We start from the raw sequence: 25,928 nt of genomic DNA, 5'->3' as shown, positions 1-25,928 counted from the left end.
GCACACACAGAAGAACATATTCAGCACGCTGCTTGTACGCTCACCGCAAGTTACTCTAGAGGATAACAAGCTAGATGCTATTTGGTGTTTTAGATATCATCTAAAATGACTCTGAAATCTCAGATCTTTCAGAAATGCATACATTTAGGGTATTATGTTAATCTCCATAAGTATAGCTGAATATAGTCATTGATGTAACATCTGCAAGATGTTAAACTATAATATGCTTCTAAATGCTTCAATATAGTCTTATATAATACAGTATTAATAAAGACATTGCAAAGACTTCAGGGTTTATGGACTGATAAGAATGTCCTGGCTGGAAAAGTTGCTGGCCAGAAACTCTTTTCTTTTAAGGCAGTTGTCATAATGATGCTACTGAGTAGGTTGGTTGTAAAAGCCAGCGTGCATCTGTGTGAAAAAGCTTTTAGTCCATGTCAACTTTCATGTTGTGTTTGAGTCATGTGTGAATTAATTTTGTAGCTACTGGAGCAGCTGAAGATTTGTCTTACCTCTCAGGGTTCTTGGAGCTCGGTCGCAAAGGAATATCCTGAAAAAGATGAGGATAATACTGTAGTTATATAGCATTTTGGTTTGGAAATGTTCTCACAAGACAATGATTCCTTAGTTTTGATGAAAGACATGTAAAATCAATTTTTAAATCTCTTGATTTCTTAAAGCTTTTTAAAAAATTCAATGCTTTGAAAGTAAAAATAAGCTTTTCTGATTTCTGATATGTTTGATTTCCTTTACTTATCACATTCAGAAATAACATTAAAATCCCCTTCTGCTAAATCACGTAATACACACTCATTGCCTTTGCTGCATGCTGACCAAGCATGTATGTGTGCATGGTCAACCTCACGATAATCCCATTCTAAGCCACAAAGAAAACAACAACTTTATTCTCTTTCATTGTCATCTTGATAATAATGTAAATAAACCATGGTGTACAATCCAGCGACCTTACCTTGAAACGTGGTTTGCCATTGACAATCGTGTCTGGTGTGAAGCCCTCTCGGTTCTGCAGGTGGGCGAAAGGTTTGACAGCCCCCCAGGATTCAAGGTAGCGGGTCATACGCACAGATGCTCGCATCTTCAGACCATCATTCACCCGAGGTTTGGGGGGCTTTTGGTTGTTCTGGGAGGACTTAAGATGTAGATGACTTAAGACTTAAGATGTAGATGAACATGCAAAGATTTGATAGTGAATATCATGTACTAATAGCTCAAAGAATCCATCCCATTGGCTCAAAAAGAGATGAAAATTGCAACAAACAATACATTTATGCAGTATTCTTTATAGTGACAAATCTGACCTAAGATGAGACACCAAGGAGAAAAAAGGAAAAACGTTTGCTGAGGTCGTGAGAAACAAACACCCAAAAGTGTAGTGTGAAGGGGAAAAAAGATTTAAAATATCAACACGTATTGTTCTTTGACATATGGCAAGCAACATCCAATTTTAAAAAAACGCCACAGTGTGCAAAATACAAAGTGAAATATATAAAAATGATTTACAAGATTAACATGATTGTTTTATTAGTAAAATTCAAAATCCTAACAGCAGTTATCTGTATGAGGAGACATTTGAAATGCTAAAGATTTCTCTCCATCCTTCACAAATTGTGTTTTTTTTAGGAATATGGACTTAAAGCTTACCCGTGGATCAATGACTAGGTAGGTCTGGACGTTGAGCTCTTTTAAGTAGGTGTCCCTGAGGTGACCGTTTCCTTCTTCTACTTCATACGCCTTGTTTAGGTGCTTCAGAGTCGCCTCTGTTATGTGGACACGTCTGGTCAAATGTAAAAAATAAATAAATGAATCTGGTAACTTCAACTTTAAGAGTCGATATTAAATGTGAAACAAGAAAAGGTAAAAAGGGTAGTGCTCCTTACCCTGGAAGGCCTCCTGACTCCATATGATTGGCTAGAGTGACATCATGTGACCATACATCAAACTGCCACTTACGAAGTCCAATCACACCACAGAGCACGTTGCCCGAGTGAACCCCAACTCTCATGTTGATATCCACTCCTGTGGCCTCTCGTACCTGCCTGAAGGAGTTTTGCAGAAATACAAAAACTTGTTTTCATTCTTTAATATTATTTCTATATTTTCAGTAATTCCAAACACAATAACACTGCAAGGATGTATGTGTGTGTGTGTCTCAGTGCATCTCTACCATACGTTTCTGTGTTTTAATCTGAATGGTAAAAATGTTCCCCTTAGACCTTCCACGCAGTTTAATATACCTTCCACTGACACGTTACATTAACTCTTCATAAATAATTAATGCATAAATCCTGGTTATTTAAACATTACACAATCTATCTTGAAAATAACTGTACGTTAAAAACAGCTAAAAGTGACTGTTATAAGAAAAACTTACTTGATGGCTTCACACATGTCCAGACCCATTTTGACACAGTTCTTTGCATGTTTAGGCAGTGACACCGGCAGCCCAGACACACAGTAGTAGCAATCTCCGAGGATCTTGATTCTCATGCATTCGTTTTCCTTTAAAGAATGAGAAAAACGGATACGTCATTCACAAAATAAATAAATAAATCAATGTGCCACTTTGCACAAAACAGCTTTGCCTATTAGGGCTTAAGTGTCTCAGTCAGACCTTAATTAATGAGTGTTTCCTTTTTCAGCTGTCAGACCCTGATTTTCTGAGATGAAGATTATTTCACTATAGTGCCAACAGTGCTTTAAGAGGCAAATACTGAAGTGCAAGTTGAATATAAATGGGCCCAGAAATGCCCCTGTGGTCAAGCTTATGCTGGAGAAAGCACAAAAACAACATATTTCAGAACATAAAACAGCCATTTGTACTGGAAATGTGGAGTATGGTATAGCCAAACACTATCATGAGGTTAAACATGGCTCCCCTAGCATCTTCATTTAATTGGTCTTGAGCATATAACTCTTCCTGCCAGAGGGGGCGATCTTTCTAAGCTTTGTCAGAGAGGAGTTCAATCTTAAACTTCCATTTGTGAACAAGCACCAATGCAAACAATGATATATACAAAGATACAGAATGTTTATGATGAAACTTGTAGCCTTGTAGAAACTTCTTACTACCTGTGTTGTAAATACACTACTCTGTTTTAAGACTTATACTTACTGTTGCATATTTTTAAGAGGGTGATATGAGATTAGAAAGTGATTTACTATGTGATTGTTTTAAGCCAATCATCTGACAGATTGCAGCATGTACAGCAGCTTTCCCCCAACCTTTTTTGCGCCACTGACCGGTTTATGTCCAACAATATTTTCACGGCCTTTAAGGTGTCGTGGATAAATACAACAAAATAAAACCAGTACCAGTACCAAAAAAAGAAGATTTATTCATAACAAACGGGAAAAGACCCAGGGAAACTGAGTTAATGATTAAAACTAGTAAAAAAAAATAAATAACTCTAAAAACCAATAAAAACCCTGAAAACCATAAATTTCACACCCGAGCCTCAACTCTCGCGGCCCGGCACCAAACGACTCACGGACCGGTACTGGTCCGTGGCCTGGGGGTTGGGGACCGCTGATGTACAGTATATGATCTCTATTTTGTTTCCACAAGGCTGAAATGTTAGCATGTTTGCTAGCATGGCTAAATAAATTGGTGTGTTTGAGATTTGTCAACAATGGAAGTTTTGTGTTTGTGCAACCTTTGGGCATTCGACACTTGGATATAAAAGCTATTTTTATTTAATGTCTTAACTCACCTTGGCAATTTGGTCAAACTTGCCAAACAGTTCATTGAGCATAATGACCAGCTCCTTGGGAGAACAGTCACTGGCCAGTCGGGTGAAACCGACAATGTCTGCATACAGAATGCTGAAAGATATTAAGTGAACGAACATTTAACACAGAAATATTCACATGTAATGAAAGAATACCCATTCAACATGTGCAACAAGCATTTATCAAACAAAATAGGTTTTGGGGGGGGCGAACATTTTTCTTGTAAAACAAAGGGGGCCTAGCAAAAAAAGTTTGGGAACCACTGAATTAAGCCATCCTTTAAATTCTAAAAGAGGAGATTCCTAAAGAAAACCACCAGGCTTAGCTTACTTTGGGCCAAACCCATGTGATTGCGATTCACATGCCCAGGCTGATAAAAAGAACAAATACTGGCAGAACAACAAATCCTGTCTTTCATCATTGGCTTTCGTCACTCAACCAATTAACAATAGATGCTGACAAGGACTTCATGAAGGTTCTGTTAACAATCAACCAATGTGCAGTGGACTGGAGGATACTAATGGCCATAAAGCTCAAACAGTTTTAGTCCTTCAAATTTGGCCCCAAAACGGCAGCTTTTCTCAGCACAGCCCATTATGATCCATTGTGACCATTATGGGCTGTGTTGATCGGGATTGATCGGGCAAAAATATCTGTACTATCACCCATTAAACTTCAGTAGACCTGATTTAAAGGCATGTTTGGTTCAAATGCTGAAACACAGACCAGGCATTATTAAAACTACCCATCAGCAAACCACAAAGGAACACTGATATCTTATCTGACCTATTAAAGACCCTGACACCACCAAAATAAAGACTAGAAGCTTGGCATGAATTCAAACAAAAAGAGAGCAATGGATTCATTGTCTTAACGTATCTGTATTCACACCAGCTAAGTGAATACAATCACCTGACCATATTAGAGGTTATGTCAACAGTCGTGATTAATCCTGCACGAAGCATGAAGTGATTTGTTTTATCTGGCTTAGAAAAGACTACTGAAGGGAACTATTAAAGAAGCCATCAACTATGTCCAAGAATACCCATGGTTCAGTTTATTTGGAACTGTTAAACTCTAATAAAAACAACCACAAATATTCATAGCTTGTGTACATATAGGCAAATGCACCGAGTGGAGCTGATTACTGACACCGTTGAAGCCTGGCCTGAGTAACACTGGCCGTAAGTGACCAGCGGATGAACACAGATACTGCACCTGCTTCCACTACGTGACTGAAGTGAGCCAGGTGTTTCAGGAGACTGAGAACACAGCTAATTACTGGACTGACTCAGGTAATTATAGAGACTTGTATATGACACGGCCTATCATTTAACACCTTTTTGCAGTGGCCTTAAATGAACATGGAAGCAAAGATGATGCCACAATGGACCTCTGATTGCAAAATTCAAAACCTCTATAGATCTTCAAGCATTTTTTCAAACATTTTAAAAAGAAAATAGTTTAGTTTTGTTGTGTTTAATGCCATTACAGTTTCATTTTGCGTCCACGTGCAGAATATTGTTAAAAAACAACTGCCTTTACGGAGTATTGAGTTTGCTCTTAGGAAAACCTGCAATGCTTTTAGTGACGTGAGATGAGAACGGCGTCCTGTTTCCGCATCAGAAAAATCATTTCGCTTTCAGCTGTCCTGATATCAGTCAGCACTTGCTAAATTAATGAAAACCTCATAAAGCAGAGCTATATTTGGGTCACTGCTCGGAAAACAGACATAGTAATCTCCAGTATTTAGAGAATTTGTCTCGAATTGCTTTTTCCCCCCTGCTTTTTTCTTGCCTTGTTTGTTTTAAGATGTGATGCCTGAGGATTTACATTTAGATTAAAAATACAATACATTTCTTTTAATTACTTAAAAAAGTCCTTTCTAATTCAAAGTCAACGTGATAAATACAATAAAATACTGTTTAAAACGCGGGTCTTTTACAAGACACGCACACTAGATGTGAGTCACAATCCATCTGAAGTGATTCATTTTAAGCTTACACAAATGTAGTCTTTTATTTAGTCTGGAAATCTGTCAGTGTTAATAATTATAAGCAGAGCAAATTCAGGCCACAGACACTTATTTCCAAAATGTCAGATTGGACAGCCAATATCTGCTGCCAGAACAATGAATGCATTTTTTGACTAAAATGAGGCTTCTACAACGAGGTTATTATTTAAAATAATATTGCGATCCCAAAGATGGTTGCGGTTGTACCTGACATTTTCATGCCTCTTGACATAGAGGCTTTTGAAGTTGTTATCTTTGACGAGCCGTTGTTGCTCTTCTTTGTCTTTACAGTCTTGCAAGCGCTCCATTATTGCCAGTTTCATCTTCATGGAGATGTAGACTGGCAACACAGACTGCAGCAGGTTCTCCTGCAAATACAAACAGACACACACACACACACACACACACACACAATTAGTTACATAAGTGCAATTTAGGAGAGTCAGGAAATTAAGCTTATTTGACTGCTGCACTCAGTATACAGCCATGAGTGGTCAGGTCCTGTAGTGAACAAAGGTCTACCAGAAACAGAAAGGGTAGAACAGAAGACATCCACAAATATGATGACCAGAACACAGGAAGCAAAAGCTCCAATTAAAACATTTTTTTTCCTGTGACCATCTTTAATTCTGTCTGTAATCACATCATACTTTGAGTCCCAGTCTGTATCAGTCCTATTATTTCCTCAGCACTGTCCCCACACCTGTGAACCTTTACTTAGCATTCAGAGCAGGAGTGGTTTATATAGAGACCAGAATATTCACACTGGGTTAAAAATGGTGCAATGGCACCAAACACATACAAATCATGCTGCTATTGCATCTAGTCCATGATTAACATGAGACAGCAGAAGAAATATGTGTATAGCATGAGCCATAATACCCTGAGGCCTGAGAAATGTTCAAAGTTCGACTGCTTCATTAAGACACAAATCTGACTTCCAAAGAAATGATTAATCCCTTCTCACATCATATGAAGGGCGGCAGGTTACATCATCTGACTACGCTGGCTGAGACGAGGCTTGTTATATTTTAATTCAACAAGTCACTGCAAAGTGCTTCAAATATATTTCCTTTAGTCAGCGAGGTAAACGTCTCATTGGCATTTTAAAAGTCCTTCAAAACACTAGAGCAAGAGTACTTAGTCTTTTTTGCTAATTGACTTAGGGGACAAACATTTGTAATTGTGATGACAATAATCATGAGATCTCAGTAAGATATTTGTACAGAAAGCATTAAAATGAAAAGTTGATGTGCAGTTCTTTGTGCATGAATAAATTAGTTGACCTATTTATACATTTTTATGCCATATACATAGGCATACTATTACAGTGATGGATGCTCATGTTAAACCTTTTTGCAACTGACAGCGAATCAGAAGAAATTTTACGAGAAAGGGGAGGAGCTCAAACAACTTCTTTTTCCAGAACTGTGTTTCTCTGTCTTCATTTGGCACATGGTTCAAGTCATTGTATTGCTACAACACTGATTGTCTTCATAATCTACAATATTGCTCTGTTTTGGGACCCTTTTATTTACTTCAGCTAATCAGGACCTGGCGAACCTCCACTCGCTTGGCACAGAGATACCACTACCACACTTCATGGCATGCAAGGTATGTTATATACCAGCTGATTTGTGTCTAAATTTAGTGCTTTAGTAGTTTACATGTGAGAAATGTCTCTGACTTTTTGGAAAAGCCAAGTGTGTTGTCACAAGACTTATTTCCCTGGAGGGTTTGTGGACACTCTCCAAGCTGTCAAAACATATCAAGGACCTGAGAGAATGAAAATTTATTTTGAGTCTCATTTTTTTTAGTCCAAATACTCACGCTTTTTTTTTTTTTTTTCAAATTAATTTAAAGGGAAATTAAGAAGTAAGAACACACACATCCATTTAAATGAGTGTAAACAGTAGACAACATACAGTTGTGTCTTCTTAATTACTCAAAAAGCTTACACATAAAGATTACGGTCACCCATTTACACAAACTCTCATGATAATTATACTTTTGCTGCTACACACAAATATATGGGAAGTTTTTTTATTTGTTTGTTTGTTTCAGTATCTGGATTGCAGACACCTCGACATGTAGAAAGGAGAAGCCGGAGCAGTAACAACAGATCGTCTGATTAGTGGATCTCTGATGTACCTCCTGAGTCACTACCACTCCGAAGTAAAAACAAATAATCCACATGTAGTAATATTTAAACACGAACAATGTGGGAGAGATCATGAGGGTTAAGAACTCACCTAAGGCAAAGCATTTTATGTGTTAGTCCTTACAGATGTGCGCGCACGTGTGTGCGTGTGTGCGTGCGTGCGTGCGCTCATGCTTCCTCCTCTCTGCTACAATATCACCTGCTTTTTAGTCACAATGGAAAATATTTATCAGAAGAAAAGAAAAAAAAACACCTCTCATAAAAAGGGACCTTTGCACAGAGGACAGTATGTAAAGTGCTTCTGGAAATGTCATTCTTTATACAATGTGTACATGTGAATGAAAATGTATATGAACGATCCCTAGTATAATACTTATTTTAACATGTATAAACATTGTTATTAAACCAATTTTATTAATGTTGGTTTCACATGGGAGCATAAACAAACAGTTTGAATATCATTTAGATGTCCTTCACACCCTGCCAAGAAGCATTTCGGGGGAACATACTGGGCTTTTCCCAGTGGAATTGACACAGTGTGCGATTGTCATTGGTTCCTCTTTTTCTCTCGCTCCCTCCCTTCCCCTCTCCTCCCAGCCACAGTTCAAAACAAGAAGAGAAGGTTTGAATGTTAACGACTATATCATTCCTTTTTTTTCCTGCTAGGCAACACTGAAGCCTCCCTGTCAGCATGTTTTATGTCCTCTACTAAGCAACAGTCAAAACAAATGATAAAAGGGGGAAATTGTTGCAAAAAGGCTCCTGAAGTAGAAGAAGTCAGCACAGATGCGTGTAATTTAAAAGGCATCACAGGAAAATCTAATTTGAGAAGGATTTGGTAGTCCCATTGAAAACATTCATGGAAGAGTCAACGTAAGGGCAGCCAAAGGCAAAGCTCAGAAATTAAATGCAATAAAATAATAAGAGTACGGCAATAACGATTATGATGAGCTATTTTCATTTGTCTGTAATGTTTGTTTACATTCTGTGAGGGTTCAAAATATACACAAAAAACTGTGAAATCTCATGATAAAGCACCACGTTACCCAAGCCACTCTTTATCCAGTGATTGCACTGCAGACCTATTTGCAGAAACAAATTTTCATACAACACACATTAAAGCATGCATGCCACACAATGAAAGCCACTGTATTACCTGTTGTCTCTTTTCTATCTCGAGCTTCATCCGCATTCCCAGGGACCTCAGGGTGTCCTGGAAAGTCTGCCTCAGGGTTTTCTCCATTAGGACTTTATGAAAGGCTCCCACCACACTGCCGCACAGAAACACCACTAGGTTGGACAGGAGCTAGAGAAAGAGGCACAGCAGCAGATGTTAGAGCTCAAGTTGAAACACTTGCTATGCACGAACACACACACGCAGGCATGAATCTGAACCTCTGTGTGCCTGCTGGAACGGGACATTACAAATTAATGATACTCAAGTTCCTACGTCAATGGCTTTGGCTTTCTACTGGTCCATTTTTTTGTGTTTAACTTGGCCAGTAATAAACACAATATTTTGACACCATCACATCACACACTGAGATTCACATCTGTAAGTTTTCAGTGTTTTCTGAAGGATTCCTATGTTCTTGTAATTATGAACTGCAACTTGCCATTTTCCTACAAATTATATTGACCTGAAGTGCTGAACACATTCTTCACACTAAAGCAACAATCACAGACTGATTAACATCACAGAAGCAGTAAGAACTAGAATTACTAGAACAATTCGAAAGGTTTTACCTGGTTGGCAAGGTAACTGGTCTCTGTGCTGTAAACTTTGAGGTGTATCGTGATGGCCAAAATGTGGGACAGAGAGGAAATGATGCTCAGCACTACAGCGTCCTTCATCTGGAATGGCAGCATTGTGTATACAGAGAAGATGATGAAGAGGAATAAAGGCACCTGGGAACATATAGGAAAGGACTGAGTCATTTCAAATCATTCCTAGTTTTTGGAACAATTACATCATCTGGTGTTTAGTCACAGATCCAAAGCTAAAAGACATTTCACAGCTAAGCTGTAGAAGATTTATGAGAAGAAAAAAAATCCGTTTTACGCAACCAAACCAGCAACTTGGTGAGAATTAGAAAGTATAAATATTCATCATTTTTTTCTTCTAAATGGAAATATACTACACGCAGAAACAAAAAAAACAAAAGCTAATATTGAATGTCCGTGATGTTCTTGATCTCACATAGCACTGCACAGTCCCTGCAACCACTAATGGAGATTCAAAATCAGTTATGCAAAGAATAACTCTCTAAACAAACACCAGTAAAGTCAACCTAGGCATAAGTTCACTTAAGATCGATGGAGGCAAAGTGAAAACCTGCCCTGTGGACTGAAATTTACTTTTGGAAAGCATCAGTGACGCACACCGGTCTAAAGAGGACAGGGACCATATGGGTTGTTAACAGTACACAGTACATAAGTAAGAGAGCACCATTAATGCACAACAATATAAAAGATGCCAGGAAAAGGTTGTTAAACTTATGACATTTTCAAGAAAAAGACTGTCAAAAAATTTCCATATATTTCTTAACAGCCTTGGTTTGTAGCAGAGAGTCAGATATAAAACCGATGCCTGCAGTCCAGGCCTGTTACCCACTGATAATGTTTGGGACATTACGAAACCCAGCAACAGAAGGGAGGGCTTCAGGTGTTGGGGAGCCGACCACCTCGATGAAAAAAATAAATAAAGGAGAAGGAAAAATCCAACACAGTGGGAAACATACCTCGTCCCTGAAATTTAAAATAAGCGTAAGGTCCTGGGTTTGAATCCAATGTGTACTTCTGTGTAGGTGCCTCTGGGGGTTCTCTAAAACTACTCTGGCTTCCTTTCACAGTCGAAAGATAGTTAAAGTGGCAATTCTATATTGGTCGCAGGTAAAATGTAAGTCTGAATGGTGCCTGTGCTAAGCTGCAGCCCTCGATTGGACAAGCAGGAAAAAGTGGATAAGTGGAAAAATTGATTTTTAAATTTTTTATTTCTACCATTCAGTGTATTGTGTTTGTAGTTTTTCTAGCAAATATATGGTTTTCAGGACTAAATGATTTAAGTATTTGTGTACATTTTACACAGCTTCCCAAGATTTTTGCCTCTGGAAAAGGCTTGCATTACTTCAGTTTAAACTCTGCTGTAAAGTGAAGTTACCTGGTCCCAAGGTAAGACAATAGGTCCACTGAAGATGAAGGTGTAGCCCAAGGTGAGGTGTGTTGCCCATACAATCAGGCCTAGCAGACGCCTCCATCGCTGTGCGAGTACGTCTGTACACACCAGCACAAACACAGCTAGGAACACACACAGGCTGGCGCTCACCACACTCACAAAGACATAATGTTTGTCGGCTCCCTATAACAGAAGCCAGGGAGAGAAAAATAAAAACACAATTTGTTAAACTCTTACAGGGTTGCTCAGTGTCTTTCAAGCCTGGTTGAAGATGATCAACACCTTATCCTCAACCAGGTTTCCAAGGTTTAAATTACAACATATTGTTTAGATAACATCTCATAAGTTTGCTCAACTGAAGCAGAGGTTTTTCCACAGAGGACTGCTGTATAACATAAGTTATATCAAAAGTATTTACAGTCAGATTTAACAAGAGACAGCTGCTAGTATTTAAACACATTATAAGGCAAGTTTCAGGTCAGTAGTTGTCAGTAGCTACATTTGTGCATGGGCCACAGGTGTATCAGTGGCAGAAGAACTATGTTAGCCATCTAGTATGAAGAAGCGCAACTAATAATAGCACTTCCTGCAATAACCACCTTTATTTCCCACAAGATGAAAAGCAAACATTATGGATTTTGCCAATACTGTGAAGTATTTGTAAATTTTGTGTGAAAAATCTATATTTTCACCTGCTTGCATGTACTGTAGAGTCTACTTCTATACTTTTTTTTAAAATATTTTAACGAGCAGCTCAATATTTTTTGTATTGTTGGTGAACTCGTACACTGCAGTTGAAGCTGAAGGTAAAAAAATAAAAAATCAACATAAAATGCTCCTGAGAACAAAGGCCTATGTGAGATTACTGCGTGTTTTTATTCACAGTTGTCTCTGCTTCATGTGCTGTTGCCTCCAGGTCAACATCTTCCTAATTGAGTTACTGCACAGTGAGAAGCTGGCACAAAAGGGGGGGGAAAAGAATGCATTTGTGAAAAGAAGAGCGTTTTTGTGTGTGTGTTTGTGTATCAAAAGCGTAGGTAATTACATGCATGAGAACAGCAGTTCGTCGATGTGTGCACATGATGTGTGATTGCCTTGGCGTTAACTGGGAGAGAGAGTAGGTGTTGGAGGGAGGACACAAGAGAAAGTAAGGGGTTAAAAGAGCGCTCAGGAGTGAGACAGACGCACAAAGTCAGAGTCAATAGATCTCTGAGCGGAGAAGGCCATCTCTGCATTGTATGTTGATCTTTCTGGTTACCATGGCAGCACTGGAAAAGGCCAGATCTCAACTAAAGCATTTTCCGCTCCCCGTGTAGATGCGAGTCTTGACAAAACCTTTCTGACGGCAGCAAAAGCACAATTACTTCGTTTCAGCTGCAGAGAAATCCACGTGAGCAGATACGGCTTTAATGTTTAACATGTGGCACACCGGGGGGGGGGTGTTTAAAGTTCTGTGGGACTTTGCACTGATCATTCTGACTTTTATTTCTGTGATTCAGCATCATCACTGACATTCGAAAAAGGGGCGTTTTGCAGTAAGTTTAATAATAATGAAAGCAACTATATGGAGACAGCAAAAGCAGGTTTCAAGGCTACAGTGAATGCATTTATAGGAGTTACATATTTAGGTCTAAGAGTGTTATTATACATGCTAGAGCCATTGTATTTGGATAAAATTTAAAGAACCTTCCAGGCAATCAGGACCCGAGACAGGTGTTAGAAGACGCACTTTTAATGCCAGTGTTCTCTAGTTTTTCCTTCATTTATCATCCAATATCCACAACTAAAGAAGAGTTACATAAGTCGAAAGTGACTGCCTGACATTGATGGCCACCCCCTAAGCGACACTGTGCCCCTCCTTTGCATTTAATAACAGTGTTATACAAGCTCCAACCCAACATTTTCTCTTAACTCCTTTGTACCCCTGGCAACTGCATGCGCAGAAGAGAGGAAAGAAAAAAAAGGAGTGTGTAATGGTATGCCAGGGGATTGCTGAAGGTGTGAATAGATTTTACATATTTTGAAATCCAAATGAGAAGCTACATGTTACCAACATGGACGTGCGAGCGTGAATGTGTGTAAAGTGGATACAAGAGTGATGGAACCAATGTTTGAGAGAGACATGAAAAAAAGGAGTGTGCCAAAAAGACTGCAGCAACACAATATAAGGAAGGTTAAAATGATTTTTCCAGCAGGAGAAAGTAATATAAGCTACGGTGACAGAAGCTGTAGCAGCTGCCTGCCATCATGCCAAAAATCAACAGCATGCCGCTGAACAGCAGAACTCAATGAATACATGTCTTTTCTTGTCACGGTAGGAAGCACAATTGCAGTCGCTGTGCTCTGACAGCTGCATTGTTTTAAACATTTTACTGCATGTCTTAGTTTTCTCTTGATTTGTTTTATTCTATTCAAATCTCCAACAAAGTTGATGCAAGTTTTAACTGCTGGGTAAAACAATTAACAGAGAGAACGTGCCTCAGAGGAAAAAAGGAACTAAACGCAAGTATTTCTGAGCCCTCTCTAGCCAACCTCGACCTCGCATCTCTCTGTGGATAAACGAGACACTGAGACAACATACACTTCACGTCGTTTCCTGCACAAAAACATTATAACCTTATATAATCTTGAAACTGAAATTTGCATTCCCCATATTCATGCCTACTTCAGATACATCCTCCTTCACATCAAAACAGTTACACAATCACTCACTCATTCACACTCCTCTACATCTGTACCCACAGTGCTTTATTCAAGCAGCTATCAAAATAGAGGAGTGTTGTTCTTTTCTCCCACATTTTCACTGGTGACCTAAGGTTTCAAACTGAACATCCAGCCACATCCTGCTTCATAACACAGCACGCTACTGCTGCTGTCCTAATGTGCCAAATCTCTCCCCCAAACACCAATCGACTAACTAAAACTTATCATCGTTAAAGCAGGATGTGACAGGTCTGTAGGTCTTTAAAATAACTCTCAAAGAAACATCAATGATGTTTCATCGTTGGTGCACGTCAATACTTGCAACAGCAATTTGTGTCACCTAGCAATAAAAGCTAACAGTGATGCAAAAAGCAGGAAAACTGCAGGTGTGTTTTGTATGTTGGCTCAGCAGGTTCTTTCCTTGACTAAATAATAAACATCTTCTAAGACGTGCCTTAAAACAACACTTGAACCAAGCTGAATCTAGAGCATCTTAATTATTAACTGCATACTGTCTTGGATGAGTGATTTCTTTAATTTGCTTTTCTAACATATTTTCATCAATTAAAAGGAAAATGCCAGGTAGAAAAACTGATTTTATGACTACAAGAGCTGCTGTTTATGTGTAGCATCTTGCTGCCATTGTCATAAGAAACCATGCTGTGAAAGTCAGGTTGTGCTTTTTTTTTTTTTTCAATTTAATTGTTATACAACAGTTTATGGAGGCTACCAATTTTCAGAAATTCAAGTAATTCTTTGCAAGAATTACTTGAACTGGAACTTGCACTGGATTCCACTTTCTTGATTCCTACTGTGCCACACCGGAAACACTTTGCACACAAAATGCACCACGTGTGGCTGAAAACCTGCATGCTGGATTCAGCTGTTGGGTAAAATCTTGGCAAAGGAGCCAATTTTCATGACTCAACAGTGCAACCTAGCAATCATATTTTGGAGGATTTAAATTACAATTAATAAAACCCAGGTGCCCATATCTTAGTATATGAAAAACTGACTTAAGACATTTTAATACCAATTAATACCTTTTATGCAGTTGAAGCCCAAAGATTAGTCACATGAAGGAATTCAAAAGAACTATTGATCATTTCCAATGACTCCCCTCCTCTGCCTCAGAGGTCATGAATATAATCACTGTATTGTTAAAAATCACAGACTGGGATTCATATTTAAAAGGTATAATGCTTTCCAGTGTTTGCAGTCAGTGTAACTTTTAAACAAATGTGTATGTTAAAACTCACCAATCGGAGGGCAAAGAACAGAATAAGGAGAATTACACAGCAGAGCATGGAGAGGCCCAGCAGGAGTACCAGCGGCTGATACTGGCTGATGCAGGAGTATTTGCGGTAGAGTGCCTCATTTCTGAGCTCCTGGTCATTCAACAGGTACTTTCCCTTGGCTGGCATGGCTAACACTTTTTACAGAGGCATAGCAGGTGTTAACAAGGACTCCAGAGGGTAGGAGTATCTGTCTCCACAACTTATTTTTGTGTGTGCAGGTTAGAAGTTTGTTTAAAAAAATGTTCAGAGTTATAGATCTGCTAGTGGCACCTTCCTAGCTGATGAAACTTCTGTCTTTCCGGCGAGGCATCTTGATTGTTGTTGCTTCTCACACTTTCGTTGTGGTTCTCTCTGATAGATTTCTTCTCAGTCTCTCTCCCTCTTGGCCTCTCTTGCCCCCCTTGCTAGTCCTTTTGTGGCTTCTATCCTCTGTCTTGTGTTGGCAGGCAGACCCGCTTCATCCTTTGCCAGCTACTGTGCTGCTCCCTTCAGTGAGTAATAAGCCCGGGAACGACAGACACAGAGGAGGAGGGGAACAGAGTTTAAGAAAGGGGAGGAGAGAAGTTTGGAGGAAGAGCGGGAGGGAAACAGGAGCCGATGACGGAGCAACAAAGGTCAGTCGTGATCCCACCAGGATTTAGGATTTAACTCAGCACAGAGGTCGGGAACTCCAGTCCTGCAAGGCACCTGAAGGATGGAAGAAGGCAAGACAAAGGAAAGAGAAAAAAGAAAATGATAAAGATTTTCAAAATCACACACACAAAATCACAAAACGAACAAAGGTTTCATATAAAACATGGCAAAAAAAATTAAGGCTCAATTGATTTTAAGGCCTTTTTCATATGCTTTACACTACACACAAGGGAACAAATAGTCAGGCACTTTATGGGCTCATAAAGAGATATCCAAATCAGTCACAGAGCACAGGTTTACTCACACCTGAACTCTCATACTTGTGTAAAATCTATGCATAAAAAACCCCTGTCTGCTATGTGCAGGATCCTGGCTCTCTTCTGATCAACTTTCTGTTAGATCTGAATCAAAGATCCAGATGGTTTTAAATATTTTTCATTTTTCATTCTAGGAGAAATTAACCTTTGACAACTGGGACAGTCGCTGTGTGACAGGTGGGGAGGCTCCAACTCCACTGGGACCCAGAACTGGATAAGCCAAAAATTATGGACGGATGGCTGAATGGATTCTAAGGGAAGGTTCGATATTATTTCTTTTCTTCAAGTAAGCAACGTTTGGTCTCTGTTTTTTTATTTTTTGCAAAACACTGCTTTTAGCTTCTCAGAGCTCATAAGTGTCGGGTTTATTAATTTTTTTTTCTCTCAATTTTTTATAATTGCATTATTCTGGATACGAACCAAACGTCCTCACGTGTCACTCTGATCTCTTCCCAAAACATTTTCTACTCTGCCAGATGCAGCATGTCTAGCATATTTTTTATTTTAACAACTTCTTGTGGAGGTCTACTACATGAATTGTTGAGCTGCTTTTACAACACCTAAAATAACGTTTTCAATACGGATCAAATTTACGCCTGATCTCTTTAGGATTTGTGATTACACCAGTGTTTCTAAGTTTTACAGGAAGCAGCCATATGGATGACCACAGTGGCCACATTAACTGAATAATACAAGCTTCTGAGCTCCTGTACAGTTATGCAAATTATTTCTCTCGCATGCCTGCTCAACAAACAAACTAAAGAGCCAGACAGCTACAGCTCAGCTTCCAGTAACAAAAGCAGACAAAGCACAAATTTATGTTTCCTATAACTGTCCGCATGTAAACCAGAACATGGCCTAAATACCTGCTCTACTTTTGAAGAAAACATTTGAGCTGAGGTCCTCACAACCATATGCTAAAAACCAAAGAGAGCAACTGACCATCGTTTTGACAAAATTTAACATAATCCTTCTAAAAGCTGACATTTGAAATTAAATTCCTCAAAAAATAATACAAAAAAAATCAAAAAAAATGAAATAAAATACAAAGGGGAGAATTTGCACGTTGTTGTCCATTTCTAAGCAACAGAATGAGAAGGTGCTGTCCTGAAGCTCAATAGAAGCAGTTTGAACTTCACACCACTGTTAATAGAAACCTCATTTCCTCCACTTGCTTATATCATTGCCCCAGTGTGCAGTGTGTGGAAGACACCACTTCATACTTGTCTCTCGCATAGCAACTGAAGCGGATGCCATGTGCCATAAAAAGAGCTGAGGGAAGAGTAAGGCAGAGAGAAAAAAAAAGACAGGACACCTATAACACTGCGTGTAGGTGAAGAGTCAGCCGCAATCCTTCAGCGTTGTAGTAATAAAATGCACTGCCACAATAAGTACTGTGAGAACTGGTCCAATGGAAGTTTACAGCCACTTTGAACTCTCCCTTTCACCCTTGCTGCTGGACACAACATCTTCTAGCTGGCTCTCCCCAGCCTCAAATAACACTCAGCCGACACTCTGAGGGCGGTAAAAGCAACAGGGTGAGCAGGGAGGTAAAATAAAGTGCATAGTGGGGGCTCAAGACCTCCAATTGCATCAGTAGGAACCAGCTGGCCTGCAAGAAGGGAACCCTGAGTAGATGTTTAGTGGCTGTTGACCCTGTAGGATTCATTTACGCCACATAACCACTAAATACCATGTCTAGACCTTAAACACGGGAACAACTGTAAGCACATCCTTTAAACATAAATGTCTATAAATGGGGAATGAACATGTCAGTTATATATACCTTTATGATCACATGCATGGAAACTTGACATGCGTGGGTAAAAACACTGAACCGATGGTGCAAAACATCAAATAAACTTGTGATAACACCTGATGAAAAGATAGGGAATTCAAGAGGAGTCCAATTTAGCGCATTATGGGATAATTTAACACATGAAGCAGTTTAAAGTGAAGTGAAACAGTCCAGACAGTGTGTCTACGAGGGAACAAGGGAGCTATTATACCTACACTAGATATCAAGGACACTACCTATCAATGGACTCGCAGTCCTTCTATTTGCTATCTGGCACTATATCTTCCTATATAACAAACTATACAGTGAAGTGAAAAAAAATAACATTCAGCAGTTTTTCTTTTTAAACTGTACTAAAGACACAGGAAAGTAGACCTGTTTTTGGCTTATCCATAAGATTTGTTCATGGGACTGGTGGAGTGAGAAGAGATGTTCGTGTTGGCTTCCTGGACTAAGCCGTAAAAGAAGCCATAATTGTCTAGTAAAAGTATAATTTGTGGGGAAAGAGGCTTTTTAAAACTTATTTTTAGATTTACCAATAGAGGAGATTAGAAGGAATTTAGTTTAAACCTGTTAAGAGATGATTTTATTGGCTCTTAGAATTTAAGTGGAAAATCTAAACACAAGCAGAGAAAAGCCTGAAGTGCAAATGGAGAACAAAGCCAATAAGCTCCATTTTTCCCCCTCAATGACCGCACACAAGGAAAGAAATTTAAAAAACAAAAACAAAACTTCAATCACTGATGAAAGGATGACCCATTGTCTTACGTATTTAATGGGTTTGTCTAGTCTTTAGGTAACCAATCCACACTGCAAAGACTCTCATTGACCACATGTCAAAGCTCTAGGGCCTGACTCTTACACTGCTTTTTATACTTCAACTCTAAAGTAACCATAGCAAAAAAGCAGAACCATCAAACCTGTGGCTGCTCTGTGGCATGGAGCTGGGAGAACACACAGGGCTGTATGCCTCAATAGAGCGAAGTCTCTCAGCAAGTAGGATTGAAACTGCTGTACTGACTGCCAGGCCTTTCACTATAAAAGCCTGGCAAATGAAAGGATCACATAGCACCCTTGTAAATTGGCGTCACTGAATCCTCGAACAGCAGCCATACAAAACCAACCAACGTCACTGTGTGCTTGCTTCTGAGCAGTAGGAAGTATAGGTCCTGGAGTCAAGGAAAAGGGAGGGTGAGATGACTGGGAGCTCTCAAAACGGATAGTTCCAGAAGAAAAGACAATGACTATGACAAGTGTGGTAACCATCATATGTGTATGTGACTAAAATGAAAAAGTTACACTAACATACACCTGCCTTTGCAAAAAAAATAAAAACCCTTAAACTTGATTCTCATTTTCATTTTCTGGACAAACCCACTGTAAGGCAAATCCAGAGGATGGCGCAAGGCAATGAGCAAAGATTATGTTGATGTGTCACACATAAAACTGAGTGCTTATGCATGATTCCAGGCCAACATCCAGGTAGCTCTCGAATGATTGAGGAAGTTCCAGCAGACCTCTGTATTAACAGCCTGAGGACATATTCACAGAGCACAGTCCAATGAATGTAAAGAATATAAGCCACTACAGGTGATCTGTCATGTTCTCATATTTAATGAGTGTTTCATTTACAAAACAGACGACAAACTGAGATGCTTAAGAACAATAAGTGATATTTAGTAATACCTGTCAGCTGTCCCACATTCTGAGTCTACTGTTATTATTTATCATGCTGACGACCCTTCACCTGTACAGTTTTAAATTACTATTGCTTAGTTACAAAATCCTAATGACTTGTCCGGATCTAAAATACAAAAAAAAAAAAAAAAAATCACTACTGTCTTAGCTCTGCATCACCAAACCAGGGACAGGAAAGCTAGCTGGGGCTGCGAGACCACTTGTTTGACATCCCTTCTCCATATTGACTCACGGATACTTTTCATATGTTGTGTACCAGCAGTCTGTTAAGCAGCAGAATGACATCTTCAGCCTCTCGGGAAGCAAAGCAGGAGTAAGTATCTGCTGGGTAGCCAAAAACACCAGGAGCCTAACAGGAAGCAACTAGAGGTGTCCTGTCAAGCGACTAGATACAGTGCAGCGCCTGGATTTTTAGACCTTGACACAATCTGTTTTGGCTCTGTGCTTTAGCCCATTAAATTCTTACTTTCAGAGTCTGACTGAAAGGGCGTGAATTCTTCATTGATGATTTCAAATTGTATGCTTGAGCGCTGCCCAGAAATGGTCAATCTATTCTATTTATGCTAAGTAATCACCTCATTGGAAATAAGCCAATGTTATCTGATCTAGTTGAATCATCACCAAGCCTAAGCCCATTCGAATCCTTTTTATGGAGAGCAAACAGGCAGGCCTCATTCCAAAAGAAAACTACTCTGCTTTTATGGTCGCCTTTGTGTTGGTATTCAATAAGCTTGGACAAAAAAGGGACAAAGAGTGACCTCCGTTAAAGACAGACAACCGCATTTTTCAACCCATGCTCTACAGAGTCAGGGTTAAAGGTGATGTGGGTAAAGGGCATATCAACCCGAGGCACCTGACAGACCTCGCTTAGTATTACCAAGAATTTAAGTCACACATATCTAAACATGACCCACTAATTTGCAAATCTCAATGCTGCACTTTACTTTTGTACACTTCTTCACAAAAATTAACTAAAAGCAAATTTATATATTTAGGAACTATCGCTGATTTCATTTTCAGCCATACATACACACACACACACACACACACACACACACACGATTCTCCTTATGGGGACCTGATATGTTTAATATGCTGCTGAGAATATAGCCCAGAAGAAGCGTATAGTATAGCTTTTATTTTGGAAAGAGCCATTTCTCTGTAATAAACTCTCTTTTCCAAAGATGAGTGATTCCTCAATCAGATAGATTTTTTTTAAAAATTATTTTGTTGTTTCAGCAACATTAAATTTAAAAACTGTACTTCTGAGTTAAAATATATATTTATAATTTTAATAAATGACAAATTAAAAAGGCATGAACATTTTTTGTATCGAAAAAAATATCGAACCGTGGCACCAAAGTATCGAACCGAACCGTGAATTTTGTGTATCGTTGCACCAGATAGAGTAGATTTATCTATCTCTCTGTCAGTTAATATAAATGATTGCTCTGTCTGTAGCTAGAAATCTAATGTAAACTGTGCCTGAATCCTGAATTTAAACCAGATGTTACCAAAACTAAACAGAGAGTAACAGTGTGTAGTAACATGAAGTGCTTGAATGTCCTGAATGACTTGCTCCGAGCGCCATAATCAAGGCATAATCGATTATGATTAATACTATCATATTTCAGTCAGTACATGGAACAAGGTTTATCCCAGTCAGGACAGGGGTAGGTTAGGGGTGGGCTACCTTTGTAATTGTGGAGGACATTGCCTGTACACCTTTACATAAACTGATGACTTATGTATGTACAAAAATGCAACCAGCATATTAGATTAGGTTTTGTCCTTTTCCATATCTCCAACTCTCCTCCCAGTACTGTCTACTGGTATTAAATTAACCATGTTGACCAGAGGGAGCTGCTGACCCTTAACAATATTAGCAGGATGCTATTTCAGCAATGATTTAAGCTTTAAATGCTGTTGCTGATAATAAATACAGGAAGTGCAAGCGAAAACACCACGTGCTCGGAAGCTGGCTGCTGCTGCTCGACTGTTTCACATTTGCTTCCACAAACTGAGCCCAAGTCACCAATTTTTCTGCTTGACACAAAGAGCACTCCAACGAGGAGCTTATTGATTTAAAGAAGCATAGAATTTACATCTAAACATATCAACCATCGTCCAAATCCAATCCTGGGAAAGCACTGATTGAATTTGTCTAAGCCATTTCCTTCTCATATGCATTATGGATTGGGAAAACACCTGTAGACCCAACGAAAGGGAGAAATCTTTAGAAAACTTCACAGCTCTTCATATTTAATAAAAAATATCTAACTATCTGAACTATACATGTTGTGAGGCTGTTTGTTGATTACAAATGTTACTGTAGCCATTTGACCCCGTTCAATATTTGTACTTGTGCTTTCAACATATATAAGATTGATGACGCACAATGTGAGATGACCTTTGTGGAAGGTTTTGTTTCCCAAAAACATGTAATTTGTAGAGAAAGTTTAGTAAGAAAGAGTGGAAAGAATGCTATACGGTGAGAGAGACCATTGTTTCCAGCTAGTATAGCCAGCCACATCCCCATGTCACGTTTCATAACCAGACAGGCTCCATCCTGTAAATCTGTAGCAGAAGGAACCCTCTGTATGCACCAGCCCATTTCCCCACCACCACCGCTGCCGCCACCAATAAGAAAACCATAATTATCCCTTAGTACGCCAGCCAGCTTACTACCGGCATTACCACTCAAAGAGAAATCTCAACATCTGCATCTAGCAGAGAGGAGAGCTGTTTACACAGCGAAACAAAACCTACCGTGGATATCATGCAGAGCTACTCCAACAGAAATGGGAGACAGCTTCAGATCAACACGGTGATGGTAATTTTCCAGGCTACCATAAAGCTCTGTCTGCTGACAGGGCCATCTGGTGCATGTTTTCTACAATCTACTAATCTACTGTTGTAACTAGTCTTGTTTTAACTGTGTTCATAATTTATAATGTGCATTCATACATGAATGCGCTGGTTTTCTTTCACTTTACCAGCAAGCCACTGAGGAGTCTGAACATCCTTTAACTATGAGTGGATAACGAGTAAAACATTACTAAAGCTTTCACATGGGTATACATGAGTAAACCCAGCCTACAACGCTCTTCTGTGTAGCCACAGAAGCAAAGATTTCCGAGCATTCGGGGAAAATGTACTGGATGACATCTTCTATTATCTCTGGGAAGTACAGACAATGGAGGTCAATCCTGAAACTGCCAGAAATGCAAGGCCTTTAGTTATAATCAAATTCTTGGAGTGCTCTAATAAAAACGACACTCTGCTGGTGTGTGCGTGTATGCATGTGTGAGATGTGCCACACCACACCCTCATCTGTCATCGGTCATGTCTGGCCAGGATCCTGAGACAGGGTCACCAAAAGATGGAAAAACATCAGAGACATGTCTTCTGCGATTCGTTCATATTGGATAAAACTTGCTAACAGATACACTAGATGTAAAACATTTACATTTATGCAGAGGTTTCAGTGGAACTGCACTATATGCATCCATACTGTGTGCATGAAAATATTTTAGATTCTCAATATTTGCTTGTGAATGTTTGTTTAGTGGGTTGATGTCTTGTTCCACATTGAAAACAAGTTGTGGTAAATGGGTCTCAACACAACACAAACAAACAGTACAATTACATAGTATCCATTACACAATAGTAGCAGAAAGAAGACGGGTAAATGTTTGCTTCAGCTGAGCCGTACATGCATGTGTTTGTTTTTCTTTGGGCACACCCCAGACTGATGTCAATCTTTGTTTTGAAAGAGTCTGTCAGTAGTCCCAGGAATTTTTTTTCTATAAACACACTAATCTTTCTATATTGTACTTATCACATTCCTGCAGTGGTGGAGTTTCTGCATCAAAATATGATATACAGTACCTACACATGCACTCACCAGCCACTTCATTATGTACGCTTTTCCAGTGCCAGGCTGGAACTCGTTCAACAAGGTGCTGGAAACATTCCTCGGAGGTTTTGGTTCGTATTGATATGATGACAAAGTTTGTCAGCTGCACATCCAATATGTGAATCTCCACCTCATGAGTGTGGAGTCATTTGAATACAGTGAACTCATGTTCCAAAAATACATTTGAGATAATTTTGCCTATGTGACATGGCACATTCTCCAGCTGGATATCCAGCAGCCATTAGAAGAGGGGTACACTGTGGTCATAAAGACATGGTGAGCAACAGCTGCTATTAAGCGTGTCAAGAAAATATCTCCACACCATTACACCAGCAGCAGCAGCAGCAGCAGTAGCAGCAGCAGCAGCAGCGTGAATTGTTGACACAAGTCACGATGGATTTGTGCTTTCATGTTCTATACACCAAACTGTGACAAAGTTTTTCCAATCTTCTGTTATTCAACTTTAGTGCACCCGTGTGAAATGCATCAGTTTCCTGCTCTTAACTGACATGAAGGGCACCTAGTGTGCTCTTCTGTTGCTGTAGCCAATCTGCCTGAAGGTTTGACATGTAGTGTGTTCAGCAATGCCGTTCTTCATACTGTTTGTAATTAGTACGTTTTAAGTTACCATTTCCTTCCTATTTGCTCAAAGGAGTCTGACCATTCTCCTTTGACCTCTAGCATGAAGACGGCAGAACTGCTGCTCATTTCCCTTTTTTTGGACCGGTCTCTGCAAATCATCGCAGACATGGCTGTGCGGGAAAAATCCCAGTAGATCAGCAGTTTCTGAAATACTCAGACCAGCCTGTCAGTCACCAACAACAATGACACATTCAGAGTCACCTCATCACCATTTTCCCCAGATCCTTGGTTTGAACTTCAGCAGGTTATTTTGACCATTTCTACATGTCTAAATGCACCGAGTTGCTAACATGTGACTGGCTAATCAGTCACGTGTTAACATGCAGCTGAACATGAGTATTTGTTACAATACTTACTTACTTACAGTAGCACATTTGAGTTACATGCTCTGACTAAGCTAATCTACCAATAGAGAGATATTGTAGATATGAAAACCATAGCTAGCTAAACAAATATGTACTGTAAGTGTCATGGCTCGCTGTGTGGCAGGCAGGATGAGGACCCAAAATGCAAACCCACGGACTCAGGGGATAAACTCAAAATCACAGCTTTATTGCTGGAAAGGCAGATCACGGGTAATACAAAACTAAACTGGGAAAACTAAATATAAAGCTCACCAAGAAACACAGGGAGAATCACACACAGCATGAGGGAGAACGCGACACAGAACTGAGAGAGACGCAGACATAAATACACAGAGGGTTAACGAGGGAAGTGGGAGCACATGGGGAACACAGGTGACACTGATAATTATAACGAGACAGGGCGGGGTGAACATAACATGTCGTATACAGGTGCGGGAGTCCCAAAGTAAAACAGGAAGTACAGAGGTTCAAACAGGAGGAGAGAGAGCACGGGGAGGACACAGACATAACGGGCTGGGGAAAACATAGAATAAAACACAAGGAGAGATGAGGGCTCACAGATACACAGGGGCACACAGGAGGTAACCAAATAAGGATCATCATAACTAAATAATCCTAGGAACCAAGGCATGACTAGGGAATGAAATACAAAACATACAAAAACTGAGAATACTGGGCCCACATGGCCCGGGACCATGACAGTAAGCCTTTGATATGTACCCATCACCTTTAAACTAAAGCAACACACACCTTCTATGAGAAACTGTCTGATTTTGTTTGTTTGTTTTTTATTGAAAAGGTCTAGTTCTAGATCGGTTCTACATTAGTCTGTAGTTGGTTCTATTCACACACAGAAATCACATTACTGCAAAGTACAAGGAAAGGTAAGAGCCACAGCTGTGGTGCTATGTACAGTACAGATTTAATGTCTATCTGAAGGCAAGTTCAAAAGGGATAATAACAATGAAAGTGAATGCACATGTGACCTGAAAGCTGAAGGTCTAAAATCCCACACAAAGCCTGCTGATATAAAAAGAGACTTCTAGACTCATATGACTAAAGTTTGCATATAGCATACACCTCAAACACGTAGCATGCTAATACAGCTGCTATTTCTTGCTGGTTGTTTTTGGCAGGAGCTTTGACAGGAAGTACTGTCAGCTGTGAAGCTAGTAGGCAAAGAAATTATTAGGTCAAAATGATGTTCCCCAAACAGGTGCTGATGGATCACTATGAGAAAGATGAAAAGGAGTGAGGTAAAAAGGAAATATAAATATGCAATGGCTTTAATAAAGAATATAGGACTGACATAAACAGTAGCCCAATGGTAAACGCCAAATCATGTCTGACAGGTTAACTGGGAGCTGTCCCATTCAGTCCACAGGGTGAATCAGCCAATCACAATTTATTAACAAATAAAAAAGGTTGAACAAACAATGTAACTAAAGCTTGACA

The 25,928-nt window shown here is 39.5% G+C and overlaps 1 protein-coding gene across 4 annotated transcripts in view; it reads right to left on the bottom strand.

Moving 5' to 3' along the window:
* Positions 1 to 25,928, bottom strand: part of adcy7 (adenylate cyclase 7) — a 65,374-nt gene that overhangs the window by 18,217 nt on the left and 21,229 nt on the right. For all 4 annotated transcript variants that reach the window (XM_005912982.3, XM_005912983.3, XM_042218341.1 and 1 more), the window contains exons 2-12: positions 15,063 to 15,788; positions 11,086 to 11,283; positions 9,672 to 9,833; positions 9,082 to 9,231; positions 5,972 to 6,132; positions 3,732 to 3,843; positions 2,393 to 2,520; positions 1,899 to 2,057; positions 1,663 to 1,795; positions 971 to 1,150; positions 513 to 550 (exon numbers count right to left, since the gene is read on the bottom strand). In XM_005912982.3, the coding sequence (XP_005913044.1) occupies positions 513 to 550; positions 971 to 1,150; positions 1,663 to 1,795; positions 1,899 to 2,057; positions 2,393 to 2,520; positions 3,732 to 3,843; positions 5,972 to 6,132; positions 9,082 to 9,231; positions 9,672 to 9,833; positions 11,086 to 11,283; positions 15,063 to 15,227 (1,586 nt within the window). In that variant the 5' untranslated portion in view covers positions 15,228 to 15,788. The remainder of the gene's footprint in view (positions 1 to 512; positions 551 to 970; positions 1,151 to 1,662; positions 1,796 to 1,898; positions 2,058 to 2,392; positions 2,521 to 3,731; positions 3,844 to 5,971; positions 6,133 to 9,081; positions 9,232 to 9,671; positions 9,834 to 11,085; positions 11,284 to 15,062; positions 15,789 to 25,928) is intronic.

This window comes from Haplochromis burtoni, unplaced genomic scaffold (genome assembly GCF_018398535.1).
Source record: "Haplochromis burtoni strain Fernald_Lab_line unplaced genomic scaffold, NCSU_Asbu1 Contig_2, whole genome shotgun sequence".
NCBI classification, from domain to species: Eukaryota; Metazoa; Chordata; class Actinopteri; order Cichliformes; family Cichlidae; genus Haplochromis; species Haplochromis burtoni.
Note: the sequence above shows the minus strand (reverse complement) of the source record. Positions and strands in the feature narration are given on the sequence as shown.